The sequence below is a fragment of the Crinia signifera genome, chromosome 7, assembly GCF_055691185.1.
Source record: "Crinia signifera chromosome 7, ASM5569118v1, whole genome shotgun sequence".
NCBI classification, from domain to species: Eukaryota; Metazoa; Chordata; class Amphibia; order Anura; family Myobatrachidae; genus Crinia; species Crinia signifera.
In genome coordinates this window covers 128,345,559-128,368,770 of record NC_139223.1, presented here as the reverse complement: position 1 = coordinate 128,368,770, position 23,212 = coordinate 128,345,559, and the positions used below count along the sequence as shown (strand labels likewise).

The window sequence follows — 23,212 nt, the reverse complement described above, 5'->3', positions numbered from 1 at the left end:
ATGCAAGTCCCCCCGGCCAAAGCATTAACCCTACCGACCAGTCAGCCTGGCCAGGGGCCCTGGGGGAGTGGGGACCCCCCCCCAATAAAGGGGTCCCCCCCCTCCAGGACTTACCTGACCAGGCTGAAGCCTGGTGCTGTCCTCGATGCCCCTGGGCGGTGGGCATCGAGCTGATAGCGGTGTAAAAAATAGAACAAACTATTGTTTTTTACTGTGGCACTACAAGTGCCAGCAAGCCTCCCCAGCAAGCTGGGACTTGGAGAACCACAAGTCCCAGCCTGCTGGGCATTAAAGGGCCCGCTGGGTCTTGTAGTGCCACAGTAAAAAAAATAGTTAAATAAAACACACTGACACCCATTTTAAATAAAAGTTTAATACACACATTACATACATACTGATACTTACCTTTCTTGATCCCGTAGGTAGCCCTGGTCCTGATGTCCTGTGTCGTCCTCCAGGTCCATGTCGGCTGTCTGCGTCGTCCTCCAGGTCCATGTCGACGGTCCGTGTCGTCCTCCAGGTCCATGGCGGTGTCCGGGTCCGAAGAAATCCATGTTGGAGCTGTGGAAGGAAATCCTACTCACCTGGTCCTGCGCTGAAGAAGTCTTCTCTTGATCCGACGTAATCCAGGTAATCTTCATGCTGTCGCCGGTCCCCGCTGTCTCCGCTGTCTCTGCATCGCGCTGAGGAGAGATGCTGAGATGTTTCATATTCGGCGCCTCTCCTCAGACTGAATTCTATTGGCCACCTAGCGGGCCAATCAGGAGCCGAGAAAGGGTTAATGCTTTGGCCGGGGGGACTTGCATAAAAAGTCTCCCCCCGGCTGTGGCATTACCCTGCTGGCTGGTTTTGCCTGGGGCTGGTTCTTAAAATACGGGGGACCCCTACTCATTTTGTCCCCCGTATTTTGGGAACCAGCCCCAGAGCAGGAGCCTGGGGCTGGTTGTTAAAAATCAGGGAACCCCTATTTGTCGGGCTCCCTGATTTTTAATTACCGGTTCCAGGCTCCGTCAGCCTGGTGCTGGTTTCGGCTGTGGGGGGGACCCCACGCCGTTTTTTTTATTTATTTATTTAATTTTTCTATTTTTTTTACACTCTGCAGCCTGCACGGATCTGACTGCTTTTTATTTATTTAATTTTTCTATTTTTTTACACTCTGCAGCCTGCACGGATCCGTGCAGACTGCTAGAAATAATTCGTATTAGCAGCCGTATATACGGCCGCTAATACGAATTCCTACGACATCGGTGGGTTACAAAGCAGTCGTATCTGACTGCTTTGTAACTGATCCTCCGGAACATGACTTTGCATACGACTTAAACAGTCGTATGCAGTCGTAGGGAAAATACCAATACGAAAAACTAGGTTTTTCATATTGGTAAATTTCCCCCTAAACATGGGGTGACATTTAATGAGATGCAAAAATATGATTTTTGCGATTTTAGTCAAAAAAACGTCCGAAATCGCACGTTTTCCCGATTTTTAGTTCGCCGGAACACGCATTGAGATGTTTTCGCATTGTAACATATGCAAATCGCATATTTAATGAGATGCGAAAACGGGAACATTTTTATAAAAATCGCCACACATGCAGACCAGGTTCTGACAGGTGAATTTGCCAGAACCATGCACAGATCACTTCTACAGCGCTGTGATCAGCGCCGGAAGAAGGTGGCTCACCCCGCTGTCAGTGCGGGGTGAGCTGGCTCTGGAGGAGGGAGTCAGCACTGGACCCTGGGTCGGTACGTATATTGGTGTAAAAGTGAGGTATGTGTTTGTGTGTGTAATAAAGTTCTACTTTTCTGTGTGTGTGTTTTATTTTAACATTCTTTTTACAGGTGGACTACAAGTTAATTAATGCCCCGCATGCTGGGACTTGTGGTTCGCCTGTATAAAGCAATGTTAGGAATGTCTTAACCCTATTAGGCCGGCGTCCACAGCCCACGGACACCAGTGACAGCCCCGTGCTTCAGCCCTGGACGGGTGAAGCCTGGGGGGGGACCCCTTTATTGGGAGGGGGTCCCCACTCCCCCAGGGACCCCGTCCAAGGCTGACCAGCCACCGTGGTCATGGTACAGCCGGGGGGCCTTATGTAAAAAGTGTCCCCTAGCTGTGGCATGACACCGCAGGCTGTTTTTTGTTCCCCGTATTTTTGAAACCAGGACCAATCAAGAGTCCGGGGCTGGTTTCCGAAATATGGGGGACCCCTATGCTTTTTGTTATGGTTATGCTCTGGAGGGGAGACCTCATGCCATTTTTTTTCTTTTTTTTTTAAACACAAATTCACACATTTCCTCAAATTCGCACATTTTCATGCCTAAAATCGCACATTTTCATGCCTAAAAATCGCACATTTTCATGACTAAAAATCGCACATTATCGCAATTTATAGCACTTTTTTGCCCAAAACACTCAGCTCATTAAATATGTGAATTCCCGACAAAAAAAAATGAAAATTAAAAAAGTGCGATAATGGGCGATTTTGAAAAGTTTATAAAACTATCATCCTATTAAATGTCACCCATGGTTTTGCCCAGTAGTGTGCTTTTTTTTTTTGCTTTGCAAATATGAATCTAGACGGGTCTTCAAACTGCGGCCCTCCAGATGTTGTGAAACTACACATCCCAGCATGCCTTGCCACAGTTTTGCTATAAGGGAGTGTTAAAATTGTGGCAAGGCATGCTGGGATTTGTAGTTTCACAACATCTGGAGGGCCGCAGTTTGAAGACCCATTATAGAGCAGTGGTAGCCAACCCTAGCCCTCGAGAGCTACCAACAGTTCACATTTTCCAGACAACCTAGCTGCTGCACAGCTGCACTCATTAATCACTGACACATTTTAAAAGATACACAGATGGAGCTAATTAGCTCACTTGTGATTCTGTGAGGAGACCTGCAAAACATGCACTGTTGGTAGCTCTCGAGGACTAGGGTTGGCTACCCCAGATCTAGACCATATTTCAGAATAGTATTACTATGTTATAAAATTCATCCTTCATTGCCTACTATGCAGTATAAACACACCAGGCATTGCCTAGCATACAGTATAAACACACCAGGCATTGCCTACCATACAGTATAAACACACCAGGCATTGCCTACCATAAGGAAATCATTCCTTAAATACTTACTGATGCTTACACATATACAGTACAAGATTTAACTAAGGAGTGTGTTTTTCAGGAAATCCCTTTAAACCAGGACTCTAACAGATTACACAGGTTTTGTGAGTGAAATGCAGCCTTGAAGTCAGCCAATCATTAAACCTGTGTAATTCCTGAGTGTCCCAGTTTAAATGGATAGTTTGGTCAACCTTTAGACAGATATGAGTTTTCTTGTATTGATGTGTTTGAAAGTTTGGTACGGGTACCAAAGACATGAGGATTTTCTGAAATTATCAATAGATTGTCCCATGTTTAATCATCAATTGACTTACAGATATAAGAACTTATCCATGTGAAACTTGTTAGTAGCGCATGAGGTGACTCAATAGCCTAGTAACTTTTGTCACTATGGGGCAGATGTATTAAGCCTTAACAAGAGATCAATGCAAGGGTGATAAAGATTGCTAAACGTCCAGCCAATCAGCTCCTTACTGACTTTTTTTCAAACACAGCTTGTGATTTGGCAGTTTGGATGTGATTGGCTGGAGGTTTATCTCTCTTTATCACCCTTGCATGTATCTCTTCTTAAGGCTTAATACATCTGCCCCTATGGGCTGTTTCACACAGTACGGTTCCTGCCGCACGGTGAAATCCCGTACGGCCAGGGAGCCGTGCCGCACTCAGCAGTTGTGAATGGACACTATTGTGTCCATTCACACGGGACGGCCACGGCCCGGCCGCACGGCTGCAGCCGGATCCCCCCACTGGAAGGGACGGCTGCCGGGCTGTGGCCATCCCTGCCATTATAAAATTCTGAGTGCGGCGCGGCTCCCTGACCGTACGGGATTTCACCGTGCGGCAGGAACCGTACTGTGTGAAACAGCCCTATGTCAGTGCTCTGCTACCTTGTTAAATTAGTTCCTCCTCACCTGATGTTGATGAAGCTGGAAGTGGACAGATGGACACGCTGGGCCAGGATTTCCAACAGACGGACCCCATTTAACAGGCTCAGAGGCCTAAGGAGAAAGGCAGAGGGGTGCAGGTGAGCCCTGGGATGTGGGCTATGTGACTTCCCCACCCCCATAACTGTTATTGGAAATATGTGCCCAGCATGCTGCATGGGAAATCCTGCTAACGAGGATCATTGTCTGGGTGCAGTGTCTTTGTATGCAGTTTAGGAGAATCATCTCTACAGCATCTATGGGCATAAGCAGGACTGGGGCGTGGACCAGGTGCAAAGCCTCCTAGATGGCAGAGTCAGTAACCACTAACCAGCATCAAAAAGGTAATTAATAAAAGTGAATGACATGCCTGTCTCTCAGGAGGTTCTGCAGGGGTTGGTAGTTTGTCATTTATCACAATTATTCTACTGGAATTTCTTCCTATACATCTTTGTCCATAGGGCTCTATCTATCTTCTGTGCATTACACTCTATAGAGCCATGCGGATAGTCTATCCTTTCTATAGAACCTAGCCTATATTATATACAGTCATGTCCATAGAACTAAGGCGATACTATATACAAGCTGTCCATAGATGCCAGTGTATAACCTACACAGTCCTTTCCTTAGAGCCCAGTTTATAGCCTATGCACTCTTGTCCATACAGCACTATCACTACTCCATACTGTCCTCTCCAAAGAGCCATGTTTATCATCTACACCAGGCATGTCCAACCTGCTGCCCACAAGCTGTTATGAAACTACAAGTCCCATCATGCCTTGCCATAGTTTTGCTATTAGGTAATGCTAAAACTATGTCAAGGCATGCTGGGATGTGTAGTTTCACAACAGCTGGAGGGCCGCAGGTTGAACATGCCTGCTCTACTGATCTACACATTACTAGCTACTGTATAAAGCACTGTTTATAACAGTGATGAGGAACATTGCCACTCCTGCTGTGATGTGTTATTCAACAACATCAGGAGTGCCAAGGTTCTCCATCACTGGTATAGATCCTATCCAGGCCCAGTTATAGAATATATATATATATGTATTTTACACATTCCATCAATATCAATCCCTTATTTCTGATGCCATGAGGTAGGCAAACTACAAGTGATATTGAATCAGGCCCTTAGTTATTTATTTACTGAAATTTAAAAAAGCAATGATTTTTCTAGTAAAAATCGCTGCCCCTTTAAATTTAGGACAGAAACATAATCAGAATCAGACCCAACGCTTCATCGGTAAACCCCTTGGAGACGAGTCATTTACAAAAATGCAAGAAAGATGCTCAGTGTACTTTTATGCACCTCACACCAGTTTTGCATGATCGCAAAATACCCTTTGTGTTTCCTATGCAAATGTACAGCTTTTCTAGTCTAACAAATGTTAAGGAATATAGTATGCTAATCTCTTCACCCGCAATCTATAATGGTTTTAATTGACGTAACAGGGGAGAATATGTATATGAATGCATTTTCATCCTACCTGTAAATTATTTATTCCTATTAATATATCCTAGAACCTTAGATTCATTTCCCCTTGTGCTACACAATGTACCCTACTACAGTTCACTGCTCTGAAATAAATGTATAAAATTGCAGTAATTACACTGACTCACATGATCTGCTTATACTGTGACTGGCAGATGTCAAACAGGACAACGGGGGTTATTCTGATTCACTCGGAAAGGCACAATCACTTTCTAATGGACAAAACCATGTGCACTGCAGGTTGGGCTGATGTAACATGTGCAGAGAGAGTTAGATTTGTTTTTTTTAATTGTTTCTGTGCAGGGTAAATACTGGCTGCTTTATTTTTACACTGCAATATAGATATCACTTTGACGTACACCCCCCACCAGTGACGTGCGGTGGTGGCTGTGAACGGAGAGGCACTGTCACAGCCACCACCGCACCGCACCCCCCCCCTCTCCTGACTGACGCCGACACCCGCTGCCCCCCTCCTCCAGGGGAAGCCAGCACCCGTCCCCTGCCGCAAACCTCCGTCCCCGCCCGCTGTACCCCTCCCCCCGAAAAAAATTGATACTCACTGGGTAGGGGCAGGGGAGAGGGGAGCAGCAGCCACACAGGGACTTGGGAGCCGGCAGTGGCATGGGTCACAGCTTAGGGAGCAAACGCAGCACTTTCGGCTTACATGACAGGGGCTGCTGTGATTGGACAGCAGCTGGATCTGCTGTCCAATCACAGCAGCCCCTGTCAATTAGGCACTTCTAGAAGCAGTGGCGGAACTACGGAGGGTGCAGGGGGTGCAGCTGCTATGGGGCCCGGCGGCTGGGGGGGCCCCATGGACAGCAAGCACTCCCCTGCACCCACTTACTATTTTGGGCGCCGCCTGCGGCTGCATGCATTACCGGGTGATTGAGGAGCCGGGCGGGGTATTGCACTGTGCCGGGCAGGTGGGGGGATAAATTGCTGGCTTAATTGAGGAGCCTAAAGGAAGGGTCGCGCTTTGCTGCCGTGCAGGATGCGGTCACGCTGTGCCGCCTTGCAGGACGGGGTCGCGCTGTGCCAGGAGGGGGGGAGAAGAACAGCGCACGGAGCAATTTTATTATTTTTTAATGGAGCCGCTGCCACCTGTGTGATGCACGCCGCTGAGCTGCTCGCAGGAGGTAAAGACAAAGTATAAGTAAGGAGCCGAGCAGGAGAGAGACTGTCTGTCTGTCTGCTGCTGCAGTGCCAAGCTCTGGCACTATGACGGCAGTAGGACTGACAGCGCGGGTCGGCCGGGGGAGAAATCCTGACAGTGAAGATGGTGGTGGCTGTGTCCAAAGAGGCACAGCCACTCACCGCGGCCACTACCTCCCCGAGCCTCCCGCCGGCTGCCGTCCTTACTCTCCCCGCTGCCTACACCCGCTGCGGTCCCCGGCAAATAGTGTTACCACCACTCCCACTCCTCATGCTCACTCTGCTCCCCACTAGTGACAAACTTCTAGAGACACTGAACGCAGCGGCATCTTTAATCTGCCGCTGTCTGTGAACTATCACAGCTCACAGATCGGCAGTCACTCCTAATTGGCTGCCGGTCTGTGAGCTGTGGTTTACTTCAGGATAGCGGCAAATTCAAAATTCCGCAGCGCTGCCACAATTCTGTCGTGCTTAGGTATTTGGGCCTGAGACACCAGTCCCATTTGTCCACCTGACAGTGGCCCTGCAGCAGCTTGCACACCTGCCCCCCCCCCCCCCCACACACACACACACACTCCTGCTATTGTCACATTATTAAATGGGCCCCCATGCTCCTACATGTACTGCCCACCAGTAAGGTGATGGTGTACAGGCCTCTCGTACTCCCGCACATGTGACGCAGAGAGGAGCCGCGGTGCCTGAGGAGCAGCGTGGGACAGAAGATGAAAGAACATTGGTAAGTTTGTAACTTGCATAATATAATCGGCTTTGCAGTGTGTCGCATAATGTGTAATGTGCTTTGCGGTGTGTCACATAATGTGTAATGGGCTTTGCGGTGTGTCACATAATGTGTAATGGGCATTGCGGTGTGTCGCATCATGTGTAATGGGCTGTGTGGTGTGTCGCATAATGTGTAATGGGCATTGCGGTGTGTCGTATAATGTGTAATGGGCATTGCGGTGTGTCGCATAATGTGTAATGGGCATTGCGGTGTGTCGCATAATGTGTAATGGGCTGTGCGGTGTGTTGCATCATGTGTAATGGGCTGTGTGGTGTGTCACATAATGTGTAATGGGCTGTGCGGTGTGTCACATAATGTGTAATGGGCTTTGTGGTGTGTCACATAATGTGTAATGGGCTGTGCGGTGTGTCACATAATGTGTAATGGGCTGTGCGGTGTGTCACATAATGTGTAATGGGCTGTGCGGTGTGTCATATAATGTGTAATGGACTGTGCGGTGTGTCACAATGTGTAATGGGCTGTGCGGTGTGTCACATAATGTGTAATGGGCTGTGCGGTGTGTCACATAATGTGTAATGGGCTGTGCGGTGTGTCACATAATGTGTAATGGGCTTTGTGGTGTGTCACAATGTGTAATGGGCTTTGTGGTGTCACATAATGTGTAATGGGCTGTGCGGTGTGTCACATAATGTGTAATGGGCTGTGCGGTGTGTCACATAATGTGTAATGGGCTGTGCGGTGTGTCACATAATGTGTAATGGGCTGTGCGGTGTGTCATATAATGTGTAATGGACTGTGCGGTGTGTCACAATGTGTAATGGGCTGTGCGGTGTGTCACATAATGTGTAATGGGCTGTGCGGTGTGTCACATAATGTGTAATGGGCTGTGTGGTGTGTCGCATAATGTGTAATGGGCTTTGCGGTGTGTCGCATAATGTGTAATGGGCTGTGCGGTGTGTCGCATAATGAGTAATGGGCTTTGTGGTGTGTCACATAATGTGTAATGGGCTGTGCGGTGTGTCACATAATGTGTAATGGGCTGTGCGGTGTGTCACATAATGTGTAATGGGCTGTGCGGTGTGTCACATAATGTGTAATGGGCTGTGCGGTGTGTCACATAAGGCCACACACCTTTTTTTATAATGTGTGCATTCTTTATTTTTAAAATATCTATTGGAGGGGCACATTTTCTACTGTTCCCACTAATGGTGGCCACAAACGGTGTGCACTGGTAGAGACCCGAGTTAGGGGGGCCCCATTATAAATTTTGCTATGGGGCCCACAAAGTTCTAGTTACACCTCTGTCTAGAAGTGCCGCTTTTAGTGTTATTTTTAATGTTTTTTTAGACCAAAGCTTAGCCCTGCCCCAAGCCCCGCCCCCCGCTTCATCCCCTTGCAGTTCGTGCCTCCCAAACTAGGTTAAATAATTCAAACTAGTAAAATAATATAAAGAAAATACTTATGACACAGAATATGTGTCATAGGTATATTCTTTGTATTATTTTAAAACAAATTGACAGGGGAAGCACTGCCTCCCCTGCCTACCCTGACTGCACGTCCCTGCCCCCCACCCAAATCTAACTCTCACTCTGCACATGTTACATCAGCCCCACCTGCAGTGCATATCGTTTTGTCCATTAGAAAGAGATTTTGTCTTTCCGAGTGAATCAGAATAACCCCCAATATGTACTACTCAGGAACCTGCGAGGCCGGGGTGAGGTGAAAGTGGCAGCAGGTCAGAATCTAGCCTTCTATTAACTAGATTGTAAAGCGCAATGCAATATGCTGCGCTATATAAGTAACTGTAAATAAATTAATTACTTAAGATTGCTGATAAGCAACCAAGTATTATGTACAATTAGCTTAATATCTCATTTATATTGGCAGAAATTGGAAACCTCCCAGGGGCCCCCTGTAAGTACATTGTCTGCACATTGTCTACACATTGTGGTCCTTATTCTGGTTGCCTCGGAAAGGTAAATTCCTTCTCAAATGGACAAATCTATGTACACTGCAGGGGGGGGGGGGGGGAGGCAGGTGTAACTTGTGCAGAGAGAGTTAGATTTGGGTGGGGTTTTTCTTCAAAGTGAGATCTATATTGCAGTGTAAAAATAAAGCAGCCAGTATATTCCCTGCACAGAAACAAAATAGCTCACCCAAATCTAATTCTCTCTCTGCACAAGTTATATCTGCCCCCCTGCAGTGCACATGGATTTGTCCATTTGAGAAGGAATTTGCCTTTGCAAGTGAACCAGAATAAGGACCTGTGTACGTAGTTATAACTAAGCCTTGTTGCTGCCACTTTCCATCATCCCGACCCTGGACAACGTGTCAGATAGCAGAGGCTTACTTTTGGTCGGTGAGGATGTATCCATAGTCCTCAATAACTTTGTGAGGGCTCTGTCCAAGGGAATCTCTGATCTCTCCAGTTTCTTGGTAGCTTTTCTTCTCAAGGATTTTCAGTGTCCCCACATCAGTAATGGTTGTTCTTGTTTGTCCACCCATTGTATGGACATCAGGTGCCAGATTGGTGGTAATGATGGCAGGAGTGACACTCATGAGGCCATCCCCACCCTGCTGTTCTGCAGTCAGTGCCACATAGGCTGGAGAGGTATCCCTTGGAGAAATATCTGGAGGTGAGAATTGCGGTTCCTCCCCAGCTGTGTGCTGCATCTCACCCTCTGAGACCTGAGCAAGATGAGCAATTACAGTTTATTAGTTATATTTAATAGCCAATATTATCTAGAGTATTACACCCAAAACGCCAACATAACAAATTCATCGCCTACCTGCTCTTGCATTGCCATGACATACCCATAGGCTTCCCCTTACTTATTGGAGCTCAAAACTGCATACAGAGGGCATGTCTATACAGTAGCTCTGTCACACCAGATACCTACATATATAATCTATACTGAAACAGGTACAGGTGCAGTGAGGGTAACTTTGAGCTTCCCATAGTATCTGAATTGTTCATTCCTACTTTGGGACATTCTATACTGTGATGTGATACTGTTACCCACCCACCCCCCCCCCCGCCGCCACAGACAGATGGGACAGACCATAGGTTAAAGTTCACTAATCCAGGGGCTGGGCCGGACTAGTGTACGGCAGATGCAAAACGCACTAGTACTACATCTTTAATTTACTCACGCGTTTCATTGGAATTTTATCTCCACTTCTCGACCCTGAAAAGGAAGTAAACTTACATTACCGCTGGAACAATTTTTGTCTTTTGGTGCACACATGGGTAATTAGTATGTATTGAATAAATAAGAAGAATTCAAAAACCATCACAAACTGTGACCTCCTCACCCTGGTTCTGCATTGAGTCCGACTGAATGAGTTGGAGAAGGGTTGAGAGTTGCTCCAGCTGAGATTCACTGAGCTGTCTTAAGTCCACCCCATATTTCTCCAGCACTCCAGCTAAGCTCTGAGCTTCGGCTAAGCTTTGTATTTCTGGTGCCGGCTGAGCCTCCGCTGTGTTCTGCATAGCAATCGGGCCTATGACAAAAAAGATGGATCAGTCAATATCTCTGTGCAGTCACAACTGTGAGTAATTGGCTGCACAGTGTAATATGTGCCTATACCTCACTATCCATCTGAGCACGGGAATAGTAGCGATTAACGCATCTTCCTTGCACCATATTATGATGAAATCTAATATCTTTAATTGTCCATCATGTTGAATAATAATAATAATCTGGCCCATTGTCTTTTATGAACAGTGCCTATGAAGTATTAATAAGCAAAAGAAAAAAAGATTTGTCTGTGAACTGCTTCAGCCAGGAGCAAGAAGGAGTCAGTGTTCTCAATGCCTCACAGCAGGCTAGGAGATATGGAGAAAGCCGTCCCAGGGAGATAGTTCAGCATATAGTACATAGACAAATTATGAAGTGAGGGGTAGATGTATGGGATTCAGTATTAAATCCCGGCGGTCGGGATCCCGGCGTTCAAAATCCCCACGCAGCGGGCCCGGTGCCTCGGCACACTAATTTATTCTCCCTCCGTGGGTGTCGTGGACACCCACGGAGGGAGAAAGTGTCGGAATTTCGGCGGTCGGGATTCCAGCGTCGGAATTTTGAATGCCGGGATTCTGACCGCCGGGATTTGCTGCTCTGTATAATTTTATATTATGTAAATTATTGATGTTACTTCAGTGCTGATTGGTTACCATGGGCCACTTCTCCTCAGGCTCACTTCTCCTCCCTTATCACTGCTTCATACAACTAACCCAGAAAGTGCGCTACATTAGGGAAAAATGGTAACCATGTTTTTAGATACATAGTGGATAAGGTGCTAAGTTATAGAAAAAAAAGGCACGTATAGGGGAATCCAATTTTTGATATCCACAAAGAACCCCTAGAGTGGACAGATGAAGGTATTTCATAACCAGTATCTGAGATTTTGTCCTCGCACTCATAGGTGTTGGCAGCAGTGGCATAGCTAGAAATGTTTCTCCCACCTTCCAAAAAAATTCTAGCGCCCCCCAAAAAGGGGCGAGGCGATTGACTATGGGCACAGCTAGCTGAGCTGACAGGTGACCCAAGCAGCAGTCAGCGCTGAGCATATGCACGGGGCGGGGACCCACTCATTAAATATACACTGCGCTGGGCCCCCGCTCATTAAATATGCATGGAGCAGTACCAGCTCAGCACTCACTGCTGCCAAGGTCATCTGTCAGATCAGCCAGTGGCACCCACCACAGACCCTGCTGGCGCCGCTCCCCCAAGCCACCACGGGGTCTGCAACATATGTAGCTATGCCACTGGTTGGCAGAAACTATTATAGGCGCGTATCCAGATATCATGGGAATGCAGTGTTACAACTCCTATGTACAGTAGATCAACTATTTTTGGTGGAGTTTAATCATTTAAACATTAATACTAATACTGAACACTGCATATCTGAGGTGTGGAGTGCCCTACATTCCTTTGTTTACCATGATGTCTTTAAGAATCCAGTGACAATCTCCTCACTCTCATAGAGTGAAAGATTGATATATCAAAGAGGAGAAGCTCTGGCATACACCACTACTTGTCTGACACAGACAGGCAGCCAAAGAAGTGAGGGCAGCGACGCTAGACATATAATGGAGGATGCATTTAAATAACCCATTACTGTACTAATACTCAGTACTGATGTTTAACTTAATGAACTCCACTGAAAATGTAATTTTTCAGTGGAGCTCTCCAATAGGTCAGGGCTAATCTACTGGTGGATCAAGGGTAGATGAGGCCCCAAAACACTTAATTGGCACCCACCATGTCTAGTAACTACTATAAACTCTACAACAATCTTCAAAAATAATGTTTTGTCCATGAGCACTTCCTTCCTTACCTTATATGGCCTCTTTTCATTTAAAGAGTAGCCTTGCATTTATCCAGCTACAATAATTATAGCACTATACAATCATTATCAGCACTATACAAAATGACTAGATGTAATAACCTCTCATCGTTCTTCCTCCTTGCTCTCGACTTTCTGGACCACGAATCTGGTCAACTTCCGGTGCCTGGTTCATCCTTTCGATCATTTCAGAACTTTCCAAAACATCATCTGGGAAATTATTATCCACACTTTCACGGGGAAGTTTCCTTCTTAATTCTGCCCAGTTGCGGTGTATATCACTGGGCAGCTGAATCGGTAGCGGTGTGTCTTGTCCTCCCTGATACCTCCCATAGATAAGTCTTCTGGTCCCATCTGGCAAGGTATGAGAAGCACTGAAAACGTGTTGGGGGTTCCTCGGGTGGGTCAGGTCTTGGTAGCTCAGCTGAACACAGACATAAAGAGAGACAGATAAGAATCTTTGGGACATTTAGGGGGATATTCAATCTCCGGCGAGCACCTCCCATCGGGGAGATGACCGCCGGGCCCTATTCAATGCTGTCTTCCCCGACAGCATTGAGCAGGGTATCTCGGCAGAATGAGCCCGACATCACTAGCTGTCGGGCTCGTTCTGCCGAGAACAGCCGGGAAGTGACGAGCTGCCGGCTGCAGCTCGCCTCTTCCCTGCCGCAACTCGCGGCCACGCCCCCTTTTCGCTCCCCGGCAGGCGGGACATTGAATCCCGCCTGCGTCTTCTCGGTCGAGCTGACCGAGAACGGGACTGGGTCACGGCGGTCGAGCAAGCTCGACTGCCGTGACCCTGACATTGAATACCCCCCTTAATGTTTTTATAAGAGGCGCATGGTAAAGGTCAGGGTAATGTCCTAAACTAAATGACTACTCTTTCCTGGGTCCATTCATCCAATGTTTCATTACTTTTTTCTGGTTACGATTCCCTAATGTCTTTAAATGTTTACTGTATTGTGTTTCTAAATGTATGCATAGTTCCACTAACGTCTTTAAATAATTAACTATGTTTTGTGAATATTTTATTTCAGTTTGGGAATATAGTAAAACTGTTATTCTGAGTTGAATTTAATTGGCTGACGCTCCTGTTGAATCCCTGCAAGGAACCCCTGGAGCTACAACTCCCACTGGTTACTGAAACCTGCCTTACGCTATGTTCCCTATTAATATTCTAACACAAATATTAGATCCTCTATGCTGGGGTCTTTCATATATAGCAGGAAATGAGGCACAAATTATTTCCACCTCTTTAATATCAAGCACATTATAAATTGTAATTTTAGGACAAGAGACTGAAGAAAATAATGATATTTATCTTAAATATTATATGAAACCCCTCTAGAAGACTAATGGGGCATACACACGGGGAGACTTTGCTGAGTGATCTGAGGTATGCTAGATCGCTCAGCAAGATCTCTTAGCACACACATCACTGCACAGTGCTGTGTGCTGAGCGACCTGTCAGGGTCAGTGTTCTCCAGTAAGAACACTGGCCCTGACCGGCGATTGACTAGATATACAGTATGCAGCATGCTGGATATTAATTGCCGGGTAATAGCGACACACTATCGCTATAGCCCCTACACACAGAGCAATGTAGGGGCATTTTCTAAATTATGTAATCAAATTAAGTAAGATGCCCCAAAATTGCCCTTTGTGTCGGCCTCATAAAGGGGTTTATTCTAGTTCATTCTTTCTGACAAAATCCTTCTTAGATGGACAAAACCATGTGCACTGCAGGGGGGCAGATGTAACATGTGCAGAGAGAATTAGATTTGGGTGAGTTATTTTGTTTCTGTGCAGGGAAAATACTGACTGCATGATTTTACACTTCAATATAGATCTCACTTTGAAGAAAATCCCCACCCAAATCTAATTCTCTCTGCACAAGTTACATCTGCCCCACCCGCAGTGCACACGGTTTTGTCCATCTAAGAAGGATTTTGTCAGAAAGAATGGACTAGAATAACCCCCAAAGAGAGATGTACTGTATCAATCCTTCTAATGAGAACAAGTGGATAAGATACCCATAGCAAATTACAAGATACCTATAAATGTATATATTGTATATTATAAATTATAGCTAAAAGCTAATTTAGGAGGTTTGATACCTCACCCCTTTAGTAGTCTAGAACAGTGGTTCTCAACCTCAAACCTCAAGGACCCCCAAGAGGTCTTTCCAGGTGTCTAAAGCATTTCTGGGTAACCTTGTTCAGACAGTTCTTTGCTAGGTCGCTGGGTGTAACTATTACTGTAAGTCAAGTCTTTGGAGTGATACTGCTGATAAAAAAGTATTATTAAATGGTATATTTTTAGCCACTCTGCCCCACAGCTATCAGAACAGTTGATGTTCTATGTCTGGAAAGTCGCATAGACCCAAATCCCCCCCCCCCCTCCCCCACACTCCCACACATTAGTGCTACAACTATCAACTATTCAAGGGCAGCAGATTTTCAATTTCAGTACTGCCAAAGTCCTGGCATCTATTACCATCCAATCTATGGTCCTGGCATGAGAGGTGCTGGCTGTATTAGTGTCAGGAGACTTATTTATTGGTGAGGCACTTGGGAGCAGTGGTCATGAATACTGAAAGTATCTCACTCCAACAGTTATGACGGGGAGGGCTAACTGAAATTATTCCAAGTTGGGGTATTAAAACTAAGCCCATATTGTCTATAATGTAGAGTATTTTATTATCTTTAAGGGTATCTAAAGATGAATTTCACCTGTCAATCTCCTACATTGTGCATCCCAACCCTTCTGGTATGGTGCATCAGTGAGATGTCCTGCCTTGAACCAGCATGATGTATATAGCTGCTGCCAGTGTTGTATCCCACCTGTGATTTGGGGGACTGAGAGGTTAGCAGGAAGTACGTCAAGTATCGATCCACCAAGGGAGACTTGTTCTGCTTGAGGCTCATGGGAATCCTTTGTGGCACAGATGATGAATCCGATGAATATACCCTAGGTCTGAAGTACTGGAGTGCATTGCTTTTAGTGGGCCATCTCTGCGCCGAACCTGCTCCACTGAGACGCTGAATTATCCGCCTAGGCAAAAGATGCAAGACAATTTGTTATGCAAAAAGCTAACGATATCTATGCTTTCATCATACATATCATTAGGTGCACGTTTTTCAATGCTTACCATTTGGGAATATCTTTGTTTACATTCCATATGCAAAAATTGGTACTTTTTTAATAAATTTTTTATAGAAATGTACATTTATAATTTTATGTTTATCTTATTTTTGTCTTCTATATAGTGAAGCATATTCTGTTGCGCTTTACAACTGGAGACAGTAATACAAAAAACTGTGTATTTACAGATAGTCAAAAAGGTAGGAGGACGGGCCGGGCCCTTCAGATCATGCACTGTAGCCTCCGAGCAACAGCCTGTCACCAGGCAGCAGGAGAAGTGACAGATACCATGAAAAACATTGGGCTATCAGAGCGTAGGAGGTTGAAGAGGAACCCAGTGACTGCCATGGGTAAATCTACTAGGAAGCATGCTGAATCCAGCCAGTCCAAAATGGATGCAGGAGCGAGCCTGCTGAGGGGTCTGGAGGTTGTACCTTTATCCCAAAGGCAGGTGGCAGGATAAGGAACAGCTGGCCATGGGAGCGGCAGATAGAAGAAGCTGGGCAGAGATCTGTATCTACTCAAAATCGACACCCTAGGCACATGCACCCAAAGCCACCCACACCATTCATCAGCTGCGTCCCTGTTTTATATATGCTGCACTCTTATCTCTAGTCCAGCGGTTCTCAAACTGTAGTTCCTGACCCCAAAGTGGGTCCTGACCTTCTCAGCATGGGGTCGCGACTCCATGTTGTGACCATCAGGATGTAACTTTGGTCATCTCAGTCAGTGATTCGAGGAGTCTGAAATATCTGTTGAATTGTCTGTTATTTTAGACTCCTTACATAATTTTGTGCCTCCGCAATGCTGCCATGTATGTGCTGTCTGCTGCCTACACATGTGGTGTGATGACCTTCTTCAGTAACTTGCTGGGGTCCTGTTATTATTTTTATTGTCTGAAGGGGTTCCAGAGCAAAATAGTTTGAGGACCCCTGTACTAGTGAAATGGAGCCGACACCTTTGTATTATTAAGCCTGGTAGTTGATAGTTAACACTAAGCGAATAAGAGGTAAGTCCTGTACCTCTGGCAAGTCGGAGGCTATTACAGTATATTTACCCCCAGGACTCTTGCTGCACTCTTTCCTGGTAGCCTACATTTGAAATGTGCCAAGAAACACACTGCAATTCCCCATCAACATACCCTGAAGGAAATGTATCAAACCTTTAAGAAACATTGCCTTTAGCAACCAATCAGCTTCTGTCACTTTATTGACTTCGCTAGATAAATGTTAGCTAGAAGGTGATTGGTTTTTAAGGGCGACTTTTCCATTTTATCTCAAAGTACTGGTATACTTTATATACTGTGGTAAATAAATAAAAGGAGCTGATTGGTTTCTAGTCTTTTAAAATTTATATCAAAGGATTGATACACACCTCCCATTGCAATTCTCTGTTATATATTGTTCAAAATGAGCCCCCAAAGAGATGGGATTAGAGGGCATATGGATGCCTGTATTATGGGCCTGATACAGACTGATCACTAATCTGAGAAGGTGGAGTAGACTGGGAGGAGAAAGTGGAGTAGACTGGGAGGAGAAAGCCGCCACCCAGACAGAACAAGAAAATGTCTCTTGCTATATTAAGAGAGAATTGCGAATGGATCACTAATCAAGATCCGAGAGCAAATCATGTTTCAGTGACCAGAACACTGAACGGTTTTTGCTGTCTGTTCAGTTGTGAGTAAGTCTGACCCTTCCATTCAACTGTGACTGAGAAAGCCTGGAAGTGGTCATCGCTGATGTCACAGACCCTCCTCAGAAATGCCTGGCTACGCCTGGGTTTTTTCAGACACACCCAGGAAACGGATGGTTTCCGCCCAAAAACACTGGCTTCCTGTCAATCAATCTGAGATCAAAACACAATTACATATCGGTCAGGAATTTTGGTGCTAATTGCAGCCATGCGTGCACCATGTGGCTGACGTGCTGGCGCAGTCATTTCACAATCGGCTAAATTGGCAAGTCGCTAATTAGCATTAAACTCTAAAACAGGCCTTATTTTAATTGACTCGCAAGGCTGAGAAATTTGCAGCCTTGCAAGTCCATCAGACGCCCCCCTCCGCCTGCAGTGCCACCCCCCCCTTGCACGTCGTGCCCCCCCCGCACGGCTGCAAATGGATGATTTACATAATCATCCATTCACAGGTGGGGAGAAATCATTCGATGGTCTCCGACCGTTGAATGATTTCTCCCGTGCACGCAGTTCAGAGTGACTAATATAGTCACTGTAAACTCTAAACTGCGGGCGCCCTGTGCAAGGACAAGGGTGGGCAGCTGACATCCGGTGATGTCAGCTGCCCGCCCCCCACATGTCCTTCATTACCATGAGAACGTCCAGCATTCTCATGGGAACGCCCATAGAACGCTGGGCTTTCCCATATGGTAATGGAGCAGCCCAGCGCCCCCCGACCTTCATCGACTCCCCCCCCCCCCCCCCCACGCCGACTAGGGTGCATGCACCCTGTGTCTGCACATGCGCAGAAAGACACCTGCGCATATGTAGACAATAAACATCGGTCCTCCGTGCGAACGCATGGAGGACCAAAGGAATCAGAATAGGTTCCAATATACAAGTGTTGGATTTTTGAATTTGTTAGAGTTTAATTGGTTATCTGTTTTGCATTTATAGCTGCAGTTGATTATATTTTACTTTTTTAAATTTGATTTAATGTTTATTATTTATTAATAAAACTGTCCAGGCACAGATAGACTTGGCTACATATGGTTAACCGGCAGTCAGGATGCGGTGGTCAGAATACATGTGCCGGCATTCTGAAGGAGTGAATCCCGACTGGTGTAAGGTAAGTATACTTACCCTCCCCTGCCCCTCCCTAACACTTCCTTGTAGCTGTCTTACTGTAAACCTCCCTCCCACAGCCTGACCCTAATCCTACCTAAACATAACCCCCGTACCTGCCGCCTACACCTAACCCAACCCCCCTCCTACATGCCTAAAACTACCCCCCCCCCCTTTCCCTGCACCCTAACCTTTCCTTCTCCACGACCTAACTCCCCACTAGTGCCTAAACCTAATACCCCCAATCCTGCTTGCATACTCACTGATCGGGATGCTGACTGACGCTGTTCTGGTATTGGCATCTTTATTTTATTGTGGATGCGGCACCGGTCTTCTGAATGCTGGCATCCTGACCGCTGTATTGCGGAACGTATCCCGATAGACTGTGTACAAATTGAGCTGTAACTTACTACCAACCCTACCATAGCACATCACCTTGGGTAATGTACTGTAATACTGTACTATCCTAACACTTATACTAACCTTTTCTGGCATATACAGTATGATATCCTTGCAGAGCTGAGAACCTCTTACATGTTTTTCAGACACATTTTATTTCTACATATTTAACATAAAATGTGTACAAATCAGATTCCACGATGACATGTTCTTCATTAGCCACTGTAAAATGATCTATAAGAAGGTTTTACTCTTTACCTGTCATCATCCAGAAGATCGAGAGGCTCTAAGGCTTTGTGCTGCGGTATGCGACCCATCTCGTGTGCCATCACACGCTGTGTTACATCATCTTTCCACGACAACCCTGCAACCGCAAACCCAAGGAGAGTTCAACATTCACATCAATTAACTTGATTTATTTCAACGTTCTCTTATTATCTCTTGGTCCTGAGGTTTAAATGATCAATCTGTAAATACCAGCTCCTGAACATGCTAATTAGAGGGATGGCTAAATCTATATAACATAGAGTACATCAGATTGAAAGACATAAGACTTTATGGAAATGAACAGTAACGTCAGTGGCAATGACTTAACATTGGAAACAATCCCTACTAATCACAGGCAGACAGACAGACAGTTGCAGGTGGAGTTGTTTTCTCCCCTGGGACTGGCAGTCCAGACTCCAATTAGCAGAGAGAGCTTCCAATGGGAAGACACTCCCTGTGCTATTATGGCAGTGCCAGCTGATACAGCTGTGCAGTCCTTGTAAGCCAGCCTATTTGTTAATTTTTGGGCCAGGATTTAGCCTCCGCAGCCAGCAGCCAGTTTAGCCATGCCTCATGTGTCGTCAGCTGCTAATCACTGAGAGGGCAGGAAGGAGATCAGCAAAACATGATGCAGAACCCTGGCCAAGCAAGTAAGTAGCCATGGCTGATTATATCCAGCAGATTTAAGTGTCAAACAAAGGGACAGTTGCTATGTTGATTCACCACCAAATTAGTTACTTGAGTTGTCTCAGATCTAGTCCTGAGGACATACTTACAGTACATGTTTTCCAGAATCAAATGTAAAATAATTACACCCACCCGACTGCCGGCATCTAAATCGTAAGCATGCCAGGGACTGTTAGCAGTAGGCCACAAGTGAGGCGGGGAAGAGGGGGATTAGGCGTAGGCACTAGTGGGGTTTAGGGTTGGGGTTAGGCTGCTGGGTGGAGGGTTAGGCACTACAAAGGGGGGTTAGGCACTAAAGGGAGATGATGAAAGTTAGGCTGCAGAAGTGGGAGGGTTAGGGTTAGGCACTAAAAGGGAGGTTAGGGTTAATCTGCAGGGGGGATATAATAAAATACTATATAGTTGAATACCTTTTGCTGTGAGTCGGTGCAGAACCCCTTGCAGCTGCTGCAGAGTACTTGGTGTCACTTGGAACTGCCCCACATCCCTTTCAGTTCGATCCCGACACTGCCCAAACAAACCATCTAAAAGTAGAAGATAATACGGTTGCGTGGCGAAGTCACACCTGGAATTGAAGCTAGCCATACACTAGACAAACTGTCATCCAACCATCCAACTAAGGAGCTTATTCTGGTTGACATTCGCAGCTTTGCCTGTCATTAAAACACCACCCGCGCGAACGCCTGTCCCCACTCGCATGCCTAATGTCCGATGAGATGGAAAACGGATGGAAAACAAGCAATTCACCGTGCCCGCTCTCACCAAGTGGCTGCTCATGAGCGTACATGTGTATGCGCAGTTGCAAAACATCACTCCCCTGTGCGAACGCGCAGGGGAGCGTGGGAACCATAATAGACTCCTAAGTTTCAAACTTGCACCATACACCTAAACAGACCAATGTATGATGTCACAGAAGTATGAAGCCAGTGCTGCATGTTTAAAATAAATCATTAATAAAAAGAAACATGGCCATGTACCTGCCTTCACAGGTGGCTACCTTAGAAATGCGATTGCATTTCTACAATGTGATTGCATTTCTGAGATGCATTTGAATTTCATTTCAATGACATTGTGATCGGAGGGACCTTGCATGCTGGGCGGCCTCGAGACAGAGAGACAGCAGTTGAAGTTTTGTTAATTTAGCAAAACTGCAACTGATGCTGATTTAGGTCCTCTTGCTTTAACCTAAGGCCCAAATGTAATCAGTAGTGAGTTGCAGGCAGCAGTGTTAAGGTCCATACACACTGGTGGGCGACTATGCCCAACGTGTATGGACAGCGATGATAGCGTTCATTGCTGCGGGGAAAGCCGCTCAGTGCATACACACTGAGTGGTTCTACCCCTGGGAGGGGGGGAGGACGGCATTGCATAGCGGAGCGCTATGCAAAGCCGTCCTGAAAGCCGCTCATCTGCTGGTATAGCCAGCAGATGAACGGCTTTCCCGGCGATGTTGCGGGAGCGCGCAGCAGCAATCATCGCCAGGCCATACACACTGGGCGGCTTTGAGCTGAAAACTGCTCAAACTTGCTGTTTTGAGCGGCTTTCAGCTAAAAGTCGCCCAGTGTGTATGCGCCTTTATACTGTATTTTTGTAACCTGTTTTTGCCTTACCACAAATTGTTGCTTGAAATCTAGCTGGGTACTTGTTTCGTTTCACGGCGGCAGCATGGCCGCCCGCTACTTCCGGGTTCGGCTCTCGGAAAACTATCTAAAATAAAGTCCATGCCAACGTGAATTGGTTCATACCCCCACTATCCATGTTGGCATGGAGTTGATTCTAGATAGCGTGGCGAGCGTAGCGAGCCACCGAGCCCATAGCGTGGGCGGGCGAAGTGGGCCCTGCAAGGGAAGGGGACACAGACGCTGCTGCGACTGAGATGCTGCCGCCATGAAACTAAACAAGTACCTCTAGCTGCTATTGCAGTGGTTCCCAAACTGGGTGTAGCTGCACCCTGGGGTGCCACAGGTTACTTGCAGGGGTGCCCTGGGTTGGTGGTCCGAGAAAAATTAAAACTATTTATGGTCAATTTAATAGGTAAAACCAGCCAATCATAAACTATGTGGACAATCAGAAGCAAATTCTGCCCCTCACTACATAACTGAACCTAAAGATGACATTTAAACTCAATTTACTTAATCCTGATTGGGAACCACTGGGCTATGGAAGTAATTACATTTCAGAGATATACAGTATGTACACCTGATCATTTACATACATCTCGAAATGTGTGAGATCTGGGAATGTGCAGATTCCACGGTGCACTTGTGCAGATCTCATTCATATGCAGTGTCCCAAAGCCGCAGCTGAAGCATTTGGTAGAACATGGGCTGCTAAGGTCCACACACACTGGGCGATCTTGCCCAGCGTATATGCTGATCGATTATGGGGAAAATCTCTGGGCTGAAAACCGCTCAGCGCATACACATTGAGTGTTTTTTGCGATTTTTACGGGGGTGGACAACTTTGCATAGCAAGACGCTAAGCAAAGCCGTCCACTCTGTCGCTTATCTGCTGGTAATACCAGCAGATGAGTGGCCAGGCCAGTGTTGATGCAGGAGCACGCATTAGTGCTCACCGCTCATCGCTGGCCTGTATACACTGGGTGGCTTTCAGCTAAATGCAGCTCAAACGAGTAAAGTGAGCGGCTTTCAGCTCAAAGTTGCCCAGTGTGCTGAGGCCAGTGTCTGTATCTTCCAGTGACGTGCGGTGAGGATATTGCCTGGGGAGGCACTCACCTCACCGCGGGCACCGGCAGCAGGGGGTACTTGTGTCAGCCTTCCCCCCCTCCCCGTCCCCCCACTGCCGCGGTCGGGCACAGGCAGCAGGGGGTACATTCCCCCCCCTGCACTGCCGCGGTCGGGCACAGGCAGCAGGGGGTACTTGCGGGAGCCTACTCCCCCCCATACTGCCGCGGTCGGGCATGGCACAGCACAGGCCTCTTCAGGGGCTGGCTGGCAACTTTCAGCCCAGGGGGCCAACACTAGTAAACGGCCCCGCGACCCTCCCCCACCCTTTGTGGGGAGAAGGGTCTAAAATGATGTAAATCGCTACTCCATCCACTCACTGTCAACACTGCACAGTGTTTTCCCACCCCATTCAATAAAACATTTCTCCTCCCCCACCCCCCAATATT

At 46.6% G+C, this 23,212-nt stretch overlaps 1 protein-coding gene across 2 annotated transcripts in view; it reads right to left on the bottom strand.

Moving 5' to 3' along the window:
• Positions 1-23,212, bottom strand: part of PTPRN (protein tyrosine phosphatase receptor type N) — a 119,367-nt gene that overhangs the window by 72,436 nt on the left and 23,719 nt on the right. The window contains exons 3-10 of one of the 2 annotated variants that reach the window (XM_083153768.1): positions 20,490-20,603; positions 19,384-19,489; positions 15,630-15,840; positions 12,889-13,210; positions 10,753-10,941; positions 10,591-10,625; positions 9,788-10,125; positions 4,034-4,120 (exon numbers count right to left, since the gene is read on the bottom strand). In XM_083153768.1, coding sequence (XP_083009894.1) covers positions 4,034-4,120; positions 9,788-10,125; positions 10,591-10,625; positions 10,753-10,941; positions 12,889-13,210; positions 15,630-15,840; positions 19,384-19,489; positions 20,490-20,603 — 1,402 coding nt within the window. The remainder of the gene's footprint in view (positions 1-4,033; positions 4,121-9,787; positions 10,126-10,590; positions 10,626-10,752; positions 10,942-12,888; positions 13,211-15,629; positions 15,841-19,383; positions 19,490-20,489; positions 20,604-23,212) is intronic. The other variant, XM_083153769.1, reaches the window with a different exon arrangement.